At 32.3% G+C, this 11,965-nt stretch overlaps 1 protein-coding gene across 3 annotated transcripts in view; it reads right to left on the bottom strand.

Annotated features, from left to right (window-relative positions):
* The window catches only part of LOC127281823 (discoidin domain-containing receptor tyrosine kinase B-like), a 132,228-nt gene that overhangs the window by 18,459 nt on the left and 101,804 nt on the right, over positions 1-11,965 (bottom strand). For all 3 annotated transcript variants that reach the window (XM_051305751.1, XM_051305752.1, XM_051305753.1), the window contains 4 exons: positions 9,109-9,448; positions 7,162-7,349; positions 6,483-6,661; positions 1,324-1,446 (listed from right to left, as the gene is read on the bottom strand). In XM_051305751.1, coding sequence (XP_051161708.1) covers positions 1,324-1,446; positions 6,483-6,661; positions 7,162-7,349; positions 9,109-9,448 — 830 coding nt within the window. The remainder of the gene's footprint in view (positions 1-1,323; positions 1,447-6,482; positions 6,662-7,161; positions 7,350-9,108; positions 9,449-11,965) is intronic.

Below are 11,965 nucleotides of genomic sequence, written 5' to 3'. Positions count from 1 at the left end.
ACTATGGTACCGGTTACTTCGATACCATTTAGTTACTATGATACCAGTTATTTAATTACCAATGTTACTATGGTACCAGTTACTTTAGCACCAAAGTTACAATGGTGCCAGTAAATTTGGTACTAGTAATGTTGGTACCGGTTACTATGGTACCGATTACTTTGGTACCATTTCGTTATTATGGTACCAGTTACTTTAGTACTAAAGTTACTATGGTACCAGTTATCTTAGTAGCAAAGTTACTATAGTACCAGTAACTTTGGTATCAGTTACTATGGTACCAGTAACTGTGGTACCAGTTACTATGGTACCAGTAACTTTGGTACCAGTTACTTTAGTACCAAAGTCACTATGGTACCAGTAACTTTGGTACCAGTTACTATGGTACCGGTTACTTCGATACCATTTAGTTAATATGATACCAGTTACTTTAGTACCAATGTTACTATGGTACCAGTTACTTTAGCACCAAAGTTACAATGGTACCAGTTACTTTAGTCACAAAGTTACAATGGTGCCAGTAACTTTGGTACTAGTAATATTGTTACCAGTTACTATGGTACCGATTACTTTGGTACCTTTTCGTTCGTATGGTACCAGTTACTTTAGTACCAAAGTTACTATGGTACCAGTTACCTTAGTACCAAAGTTACTATAGTACCAGTAACTTTGGTAACAGTTACTATAGTACCAGTAACTTTGGTACCAGTTACTATGGTACCAGTAACTTTGGTACCAGTTACTTTAGTAGCAAAGTTACAATGGTACCAGTAACTTTGGTACTAGTAGTGTTGGTACCAGTTACTTTTGTACCATTTAGTTACTATGGTACCAGTAACTTTGATACCATTTAGTTACTATGGTACCAGTAACTTTGATACCATTTAGTTACTATGGTACCAGTTACTATGGTACCGATTGTTATGGTACCGGTTTGTATACAAACGGTTGTTGTGGTACCGATTGCTATGGAAACGATGGACGAACGCCAAAGCAAAACTGCAAGTTTTTCGGGCCTGAACCCCGAAACCATAAAAATCATAATTTCTAGTTCCGCATTTCTCGCATATTAAAATTATTATCAACTCACTCAATAAAATAAAATAATAATAATAATAATAATAATGTTGCAAAGAGAAAGTGAAGAAAAATGATTATTTCCATTCAAAACAATAATATAATATATATAAATGTTTGCGGCGCGTGAATTGATCAGTGTGAGGCGATAAATTGAAAATGGACAGATGCAAATTGGCTATTTTCTTAAGTGATAAATAAGGGGTTTTTGTACATATTATATTATCGAAATATAGTGATACATACCGAGCCAAAGGCGCCATCGGCAATTTTCGAGAGCATGCGAAGTCTATGTCGTGGGAAGAGCGGCACGCTTGTCTGTTCCAGGCGTTTCTTCAAGGCGGAAAGTACCTCCTGTTGCGTTGGTGACTGAAACATATAACAATATATATATATATATATTTATATATTGAGAGAGAGAAGAGTGTGCAATCATACCTCGTGCAGGTTTCCACGCGATAATACACGATCAAAGATCACGACAGGGCCAGAGATAAAATATATTGGCGCAACAAGAAACATCAGAATCTATGTGGGACCTGCCGCGGTCAATGAATTATGTTTCTCTCTCTCTCACTCTGACTCACTCGATCCGGAATCTCGATTGAGTCGTTGCGCGACCATCTTCTTCATTTTCAAACCCGAAGGCATTGGGGCGCAATTATTGAAGGCGCGATGGACGCTATCAAATGATTACTGGTCGTGCCGCGAATGCTATCGATAATGATGCCCGCACGTTATTATGAGTTTTTATATATTGTATATATATATATATGTTTACCATCCGGGACGAAAATCATAAATTAATTTTTGGCCCCAAGGCTCTAATACATCTCGAGATTATAGATAGATGAATAGGTTATTGTTTTATAGAATTTAAATAAAAAAAAAAACCTTACTTTCATTCTTTATTAAGAAAATTACATTAGACATAAAGATTGTTGAAGTAGAAAATTAAAATTATTTTTAAGTTAATAATTCAAATATAAATTTTCCTTTATAGAGATTAATTCTATTAGGCTAATCTATTTGGGTCTAAAAATCCAGTGATAAATTTTCAACCACTGAATTTATAGTGAGTGTGTGATAATTATAAAATGTAATTATAGTGACTAATGTTTTAGGATCAAATACTGCGTCATGTGTCACTATCTATACACACACACACACAGAGAGTAATTTTGAACAGGGATCAATTTCTATATAGCATATAGGGCAAAGTGCAGTGAAGGAAGATTATTCCACAATTATGTATGTACCTATATTCAAAATCAGTATATCATACACAAGGGAAAATGATTATGTTTAAACTACAAAAGGAATTTTTTTTTTTGACGTTAGCATTCTAACTAAACTTGTGGTTGAATTCTACAAATGATATTTGAATAAATAAAAATGGTACACTGTTTTCTGCAAAAGGGATCGTTCACAAACTACATTACACTTCAAGGCGGGAGGGGGTCAAGCAATTTGTGACGACCTGTAGAAAAAATGGCGCTAAAGTATGTAACAGTGTGTAACGAGGCGGAGGTGAGGATTTAAAAATGAAATAAAATAGCGTGATTTAGTTTGTGAACGACCCCAAGTATACAATAAATTTGTAAAAACAGTACAGAAAAGTTTATTTTTCAGCATAGTATGCAGCAAAGTTATAAAAACAGTTCAGAAAAGTATTCTTTTCCGCACAGTATGCAGCAAAGTTATAAAATAGTGCAGAAAAGTATACTTTTCAGTACAGTTCTACAGTATGCAGAAACTGTAAAAGTAGTGCAGAAAAGTATGCTTTTCTGTACAGTATGCAAAAGAATGGTAAAACAGTGCAGAAAGATATACTTTTTCGCACTGTATGCAAGAAAGTTATAAAAAATCAGTGCAGAAAAGTATAGTTTTCAGCACAGCATCCAGCAAAGTTATAAAAACAGTTCCGAAAAGTATTCTTTTCCGCATAGTATACCGCATAGTTATAAAATAGTCCAGAAAAGTATAATTTTCTGTATTGTATGCAGAAACTCTAAAAATAGTGCAGCAAAATGTATTTTTCTACATAAAAAATGGTAAATTATAAAAACTGTACAGAAAAGTATATTTTACTGCTCAGAGTACAGGAAAGTTGTACAAACAGTGCAGAAAAGTATGCTTTTCTGTATAGCATGCAAAAGAATGGTAAAACAGTGCAGAAAGATATACTTTTTCGTACTATATGCAAGAAAGTTATAAAAACAGTGCAGAAAAGTATATTTTTCAGCATATTATGCAGAAAAGTTATAAAAACAGTTCAGAAAAGTATATTTTTCCGCACAGCATGCAGCAAAGTTATAAAATAGTGCAAAAGAAAAGTATACTTTTCAGTACAGTTAAACAGTATGCAGAAACTGTAAAAGTAGTGCAGAAAAGTATTCTTTTCAGCAATGTAGTGCGAAAAAGTATGCTTTGCTGTATAGAATTCAGAAAAATGTACTTTTCAGCACAGTATGCAGCAGAGTTATAAGAATAGTGCAGAAAAGTGTATTTTTCTACATAAGAAATGAAAATTTATAATAACTGTACAGAAAAGTATACTTTTCCTTCACGGAGTACAGGAAATTTGTACAAACAGTGCAGAAAAGTATGCTTTTCTGTATAGTATGCAGTGAAAGTATAAAAAACAGTGTACAAAATCATACTTTTCTAAACAGTATGCAGCAAAATAAATACCTGTAGAAAAAATGGCGCTAAAGTATGTAACAGTGTGTAACGTGGGGGAGGGGGGATTTAAAAATGGAATAAAATAGCGTGATGTAGTTTGTGAACGACCCCAAGAATACAGTAAATTTGTAAAAAAAAGTATATTTTTCAGCATAGTATGCAGCAAAGTTATAAAAATAGTTCAGAAAAGTATTATTTTCTGCACAGTATGCAGCAAAGTTATAAAATAGTGCAGAAAAGTATTCTCTTTCGCACAGTATGCAGCAACGTTATAAAATAGTGCAGAAAAGTATACTTTTCAGTAAAGTTCTACAGTATGCAGAAACTGTAAAAGTAGTGCAGAAAAGTATACTTTTCCAGCAATGTAGTGCGGAAAAGTATGCTTTGCTGTATAGAATTCAGAAAAATATACTTTTCAGCACAGTATGCAGCAAAGTTATAAGAATAGTGCAGAAAAGTGTATTTTTCTACCTAAGAAATAAAAATTTTTAAATAACTGTACAGAAAAGTATACTTTTCCTTCACAGAGTACAGGAAAGTTGTGTACAAACAGTGCAGAAAAGTATGCTTTTTTGTATAGTATGCAGTGAAAGTATAAAAAACAGTGTACAAAATCATACTTTTCTACACAGTATGCAGCAAAATAAAAATCAAATCAATAATTGTTTCCTATATTTTTTAAATCACTTATTTGACTTCCATTTTTTTTGAATCCAATACACTATTATTTATTCATAAATAGGAGTCAAAATTTTATTTCTAAATTGAGAATATAGTTTTTTCTCTCACTGTATAATAAGAAGGATAAATAATTGACGTTTCTCCTTCTTGTTCATCTGGTAATGCACGCTTGAAAAATAGATCTTACGGTTTATATATATATATAGTATACTGTATATGAACATTTCACGGTATATAGGATCGTTTTCCATGCTGGAGAGGAGAGAGAGAGAAGTATAGAGGACCCGTGGGAGATATATCTGCCCGAATGGTCTGCACTCGTTCCGCCATATTGATTTAAATTATTAATTGGAAATTCTCTCCCTCAACGAAGTCTCCTATACATATATATACGAACACACGCATTTTGATGTTACAACATAGCGCGCGCTGGAATTCAACTGAAATTCGTGAGAGAGAGAGAGGACTTTACTTATATGAACACTGAAATTGCAACAAAGCAAGTTCTGCAACTTAAGGGCTTATATAGTTTGCCAACAAATGGAATTAGACTTTTGTCACGTTTGAACTGTATGTATTTTATATAAATTGATATTATACGTTTATTAAATAAATAAAACTCTACAATTATAATAAATATTGATATGTTCAGTTATAAAAATTGGAAAATCAAATATAAAAAAAAAATAATAGAAAAGTTAGATCATAAACTGGATTTTTGTTATTGTATATGTACTTTTATTTGTGTGATAAAATTTCTCTTAAATAAAAAAAAAGGGGGAGCGTATCAACAAAAGAGCTACAAAGGACAAGAAGTTAAAATACTTTATCTTCTCTTTTATCAATTTTCTTTCTTGGTCAATTTCAATTGTTGAATTTCATGCTCCAGTTTTCATACACCTGGTAAGCAAGATAGAATCCATAAGGCTTGTACAAATGGCAATAAATCTCTCTTTGTGTGTACATATATTGCTATGAGATTCAATTATTTCAAAAATTTTAAATTTCAAAATATTTCTGTACTTTGGTCCATTGTTGCTCGGATGTTGTTGGTCCTATCAAAAAGTATCCTATGTATTTTTTGCAAAGCACTATCTGGAGATAAGTTTTCTGCTATGCTTCAGAGTTTATTACAAAAATTTTTTGACCTCTTTGGTCCATTATGGATGCTGTTGGTCCTATCAAAAACTGCATCACGTTGTTAAATTAAAAAATAAAATACTTTTTCTACTTATTTTCGTGTTCGCAATTTTAAGAATTTCGAAAACTGTAGAATCCAAAAAAAAAAACAATAAAGAACATAGACAAATTATGCTTATAAAAACACAAAATTAACACACATGTTGCCCGCGTTTAAATAGGTCAATACACGAATTGCAACTGATTTAATTACCCTTGGGATTTTCCAACCACATTGTTTATGACCTACAGCTTAAGGTATATTTGTATTAACAATGTAAACATATATAGCTTGGAATAAAGGTAATAAAATATACCAAAATCGCCTCGGTACATTTAAGATATTTTGGAAATAATTTTTGCAATATTTGTATTGAATTTAGAAGATCTTAAATATAAATTTTACAATCAGCTGTATATTTAGAAAGTTTATCTTATCTCTTAAAACGTGTCTAGTCAAAGGATTAGAGGATTAAGTCTCTTTAGTGCAGGTACAGTAATAAAAATGGTTCGTCACCTATTTCTGCCGATGACGATCAGATGTTTTTTTTATATTTGTACCCTATTTATAAACCTCCCACTTTTCTGTTTTCCAAAATGCTGTACCTCAGGTAAAATGTGAGTAATTGCAATACCTTCGGGTAGGTATATTTTTCAGTAGACTACGAGCAGTCTTTCTGTACACTTTGATTTTTCTTGTAACGACTTTAAATATTATTCAGAGAAATATATATATACATACTATATGTTCTGCTAAAATTAATTGGTTTATTTATTGCTTGAATCAACCTAAATAAATTCAATAATTTGAAACTATCTTTTTATAGAGAAATAAATAATAATTGAACAATTTCTCTTACCTTTTTATCTTCCGTTTTACTGTTTCGAGTTGTTTTCGAAAAAATACTGTCCTGTTCGCTGCCAGTGCTTGACAGTGGCCTTCCCCCATTGGAACAATCAGAATTGAGAAGAGGCACCTTCCCGAGTTCCGGTACCGCATAATCGTAGGATGTGTCAACTGCACCGTTGGCATATACCGCTACAGGGGGTGATAAAGCAAACGGGTTGTATTGATTGCGGTTAAAGGGTTCCATTGTACGCAGAATTCCACAGCATGTATATATATATATACAACATGAGGAGAAATACGTATATTGTATAGTTAAAAATCAAAAATTCTATAAATGTAATTACAAAAAAATTGTCCATATATTAATTAATCAAAAATTATCCACATCATCTTAAATTACTATTTTTCTAATTGAAACCTGTATGTTTATACATTTGTATCTTATAACTTATAACTATCTTCGAGATAATTATTTCTAAAGGCTAGAAAAATATTCACCGTCAGTGGGATTTGAACCACAGCCTTACAATTATAAAATAGTATAATTCTTACCAATTGAGCTATTGAAGCAACACTTTCAGAATTAATTTTCAATAATAATTGATAAATGGATAATTTTTAAAAATGGAAAAATATTTCTATAAAAGGGGGAAATTTAATAAAAATTTAATTAAAAGAAATATAAATACCTGTATTGGAATTGATGCCCTTGCTTGGTATTATCATGTCCTTCATCTCCATCACAACGGTGCTATAACTATAATAAGGAGCATATTTGAGGGCTTGATATGGTTCTTGATAGTCGTCAAGTTTCACGATATCCAAAAGTCGATTTCCAAGATCTCTAGGCAGTGTGGGAAGAGAACCACCGGCATATCTGACAGTGAAATGTCGAAGGATTAACAGAGGTTATTGAGGAAAACAGATTATAGGCCGTTCACGTCCAAGTCATGTCGATATTGACTCACTTGGATGTCGGTCCTATATATATTGAAGGTTATTGGACCATTCTTAACGAGGAAATGTCGATTGATGAACGATAAAATAAACTGGTTCAATATATAAAGACATTGCTAGATTTCTCTTTTAAATTTGATTTAAAAAAAAGCGATAAAAAAGTCAATTGGGAAAATTAAATTGTCTAGTAAAGTTAATTTTTTCAAGTAATGTAATAAGTAAATAATGTTGAATGTTAATTATTAATAATAGAAATTATAAAAATAAAAATAGTATACACTTTTCTGCATAGCATACACCAAACTTATAAAACAGTGCAGAAAAGTATACTTTTCAGTATAGTGTGCATAAGTTAAAAAAAAGTAGTGCAGAAAAGTGTATTTTTCTACATAAGAAATGGGAAATCATGAAAACTGTACAGGAAAGTATACTTTACTGCACGGAGTACAGGAATATTAAAAAAACTGTGCGGAAAAGTCTGCTTTTCTGTATAGTATACAAAAGAATGGTAAAACAGTGCAGAAAGATATACTTTTTAGCATTGTATGCAATAAAAGTTATAAAAAAACAGTGCAGAAAGTATATTTTACTGCTCGGAGTACAGAAAAGTTGTACAAACAGTGCAGAAAAGTATGCTTTTCTGTATATCATGCAAAAGAATGGTAAAACAGTGCAGAAAGATATACTTTTCCGTACTGTATGCAAGAAAGTTATGAAAACAGTGGAGAAAAGTATATTTTTCCGCATAGCATACAGCAAACTTATAAAACAGTGCAGAAAAGTATACTTTTCAGTATAGTTTGCATAAGTTAAAAAACTAGTGCAGCAAAGTATATTTTTCTACATAAGAAATGGGAAATCATGAAAACTGTACAGAAAAGTATACTTTACTGCCCGGAGTACAGGAATATTAAAAAAACTGTGCGGAAAAGTCTGCTTTTCTTTATATTATACAAAAGAATGGTTAAACAGTGCAGAAAAATATACTTTTTAGCATTGTATGCAATAAAAGTTATAAAAAAACAGTGCAGAAAAGTATATTTTTCAGCACAGTATCCAGGAAAGTTACAAAAACAGTTCAGGAAAGTATTCTTTTCCGCATAGTTAACAGCATAGTTATAAAATAGTTCAGAAAAGTATAATTTTCTGTATTGTATGCAGAAACTCTAAAAATAGTGCAGAAAAGTGTATTTTTCTACATAAAAAATGGTAAATTATAAAAACTGTACAGAAAAATATATTTTACTGCTCGGAATACAGGAAAGTTGTACAAACAGTGCAAAAAAGTATGCTTTTCTGTATAGAATGCAAAAGAATGGTAAAACAGTGCAGAAAGAAATACTTTTTCGCACTGTATGCAAGAAAGTTATAAAAACATTGCAGAAAAATATATTTTTCAGCATAGTATGCAGGAAAGTTATGAAAACAGTTCAGAAAAGTATATTTTTCCGCATAGCATACTGCAAACTTATAAAACAGTGGAGAAAAGTACACTTCCAGCAAGGTAGACAGGATTAGTAGAGTATACAGAAAAATGGTAACAGAAAATCATACTTTCCAGCACAGTATGGCAATTAAATTGTCCATTAGATAAAATTAATTTAACAAGAAAAACTAAATGTTTGCAAATTGTTAATTATTAAAAATATGAATTATAAAATAGAAATTTGAAAAATTACTTTTCATCATCCTCGAGGGTGTATGCCATGAGTGCTGCACCTTTTTCAACTGTCGCACAAGTTGATCCCAGATGAGAAGGAGCTCTACCTGTCATAGGACTGGCAAAGCATTTTCGTTGCCTGTGACGTGATACTATCAGAAAAATGGCAACCGCTAAAAGAAGGATTACTGCAGTTAGGACTCCTATCACAACGGCCATATAAGTTGGATCATCGTGTTTTGCCGTTGAAACCGGAAGCTCACCTTCCGATACTTTATTTTTTTCTATAAGTACATCACTCTGTACAGGTGTTTCTGTTGATGTTAGATCTTCAATGGTAAAATTTCCATGAGCAACATCTGTAAAAAAAAAACAAGGAAATCTAAAATTTAATTATAATTTTTCATCTAATTTTCAGTATCATGTTTCTCGTAATCTTTTTTTTTATGATGAGAAAAGTGATTTTTGCAAAGGTTATAATAGAAATAGGTTTTCTATTTTAATGTAAATTTTTCGAGTTTATGCAACATGGGTAGCTGCTTTTCTTATAAGAGATTATCTCTGCGGGATGATGTAGCAATTGTAGAGTAGAAATCGCAAACGCAGCATGTTCGCGTTGGCCTTGGATAAGAAAGATGACCTACAATTTATCCCTGGACATGTAGCATCTGCTCAAATTTATCAAAAAGGCCTCTCTGACTCGCATTTGAGAAATCAGTGGTTCTCAGATTCTTTTTACAGCATTCTTAAATTTTTTTTTTCAAAACAAAATGACTTTTCTGTTCTTTAAATTCCACATACGGATGTTATTTCTAAAATTTTGTACTGTTTAACATATTAAATACCTTCTGTAGTAGGAATCCAACAAATATTTGTAGAATTCCTCGGTATGAATATTATTTGTTAATGCTACTTGTATTCCTTGTTTGTAATTGGTAGCTAAAATTTTGCTGTCTAACAAATCAATTCAACGGTAACAACTAATATTATAGATGCTGTTAATTGATGCTCTGGTTTCATCTGATTAACTTTTTTTGTACATTCCACATTTTTACCTACAGATGCTACTTAATTTCTATCTTTTAATTCCCTTGCGGCAAATTAACTACAACTAATTTATAATTTTTCTATTCTAATTCATAATTTTTTTCCTTGCTATGTTTCCTTAATCTGTTTCAGCAAAATTCTTCAAAAAAAAAACCTTTCGGTTTACTTTTCGGCGATGATTGTTTTCGAACATCATCCCGCGTATCCAAAGAAGACAACTGATGAAAGGAACTTTGGGAAGCACTGGCAAGGAGTGTATCCACCTTGTGCTTTAGCGTGAAGTGACACACTCGTATACGCCTGTTACACGTCTCAGTAGTAAATGTCAGTGCCAATGTAACGTCTTATTTCTTTTCTTTCATTTTCACTAAAAGACGGAGAGTTCGAAAAATACATCTGAGAAACATGCTTCGAGAAGGGCGGATAAAGAGAAGGATCAAGTATAGTACACGCACGACTTTATACCTAGAGAGTAAGAGAGGGAGAGAGAGAGAGAGAGAGACTAGACGGGTATGCGGACCGCTGGATTCCCGACAGGATTATTCCATGGAAACAAAGCTGTCGTCGTGTTTGATATCGGCTTTTACGTGCCAGCTCGAGCCTCATCCCCCCATTTACCCCGCTCTATGAAATCTGATATTAAACATTCTTTGCACGCCGGGTAAACTGAAAAGGGGTTCTCTCTCATTCTCTCAGAGGAAGGCGAATGATGACGGCGACAGAGATGGTGATGGTGGTGGGTCGGTGGTTTTGCAATGTGGGTGTCAGGTGTTGCAGCAACAGCAGCAGCCAGGAACCTTTTACCCCACGGATGCTGTAACTCCAAAGTTTCATAGTTCTCTTTTTTTTCGCCCAACTCTCATCACTAGAAAATTCACTGAAAATGTTAGCGCTCGCGCTTCTTTCTCGTTTTCACGAAAAGAATTCCTTTTGGAATTGAAAAGAGAGACTGTTTACAAGCAGAAAAATATTTTTATTATCGCGCGCAGAGTGTTGACACTATACACATATACAGAGATAATTTTCCTCTTTTATAAAGCATCTGCGAGGGGAATTTTTGCTTGGAATGCGAGGCGTTGTTCTCCGATTCGTGATTGTCGCGTAATTGCAGACAGTTTTTTTAAAAATTTTTATTGTGGAAAAAAAAATCGTATATTACAAATAATTTTTTTTGAAAATAAAGGAACAAAGAAAGGTGGTAATTCAGTAATAAATTTGAAAGAGAATAATAAGACACGAAACCTAGTCAAGGTCTTTTTGAAACTTCTCTGAAGTCTGCTTTTTTTCATGCCTTTTTTCTTATTTCTTTATCTCTATTTCTTTCGCGTCACATCGTGTTTGAGAATCGCGCGGTAGGAATTCAGTCGCGTGGCTACAGCTGACGCCAAACCGTCACGTGTGTGTTCTTTCATGTATAGATAACTTTTGCAGAAAACAAAGATAAAAAAAAAATGAAGAAAATTATACTTTTTAAAAATATTATGCAGAAGAGTTATAAAAACAGTGCAGAAAAGTATATTTTTCTGCATAAGTAGCAAAATTAATAAAATAATACAAAAAAGTATATTTTTTTGGATGGTATATAGAAAAAATGAAAAAACAGTGAGGAAAACTATACTTTTCAGCACAGCAGTGCAGAAATAATAAAAAACAGTGAAGAAAAGTATACTTTTCCACATAGTAGGAAAAAAAACAGTTTATAAAAGTATTCTTTTCTGCACAGTTTACAGCAAAGTTATAAAATAGTGCAGAAAAATATACTTTTTCGCATAGTATACAAAAAAGTTATAAAAATAGTGCAGAAAAGTATACTTTTTCACATAGTATAC

The sequence above is a fragment of the Leptopilina boulardi genome, unplaced genomic scaffold (genome assembly GCF_019393585.1).
Source record: "Leptopilina boulardi isolate dan_hultmark-lab unplaced genomic scaffold, ZJU_Lbou_2.1 LbouV2_278, whole genome shotgun sequence".
Lineage (NCBI taxonomy): Eukaryota > Metazoa > Arthropoda > Insecta > Hymenoptera > Figitidae > Leptopilina > Leptopilina boulardi.
This window is presented reverse-complemented; position numbering and strand designations above follow the sequence as displayed.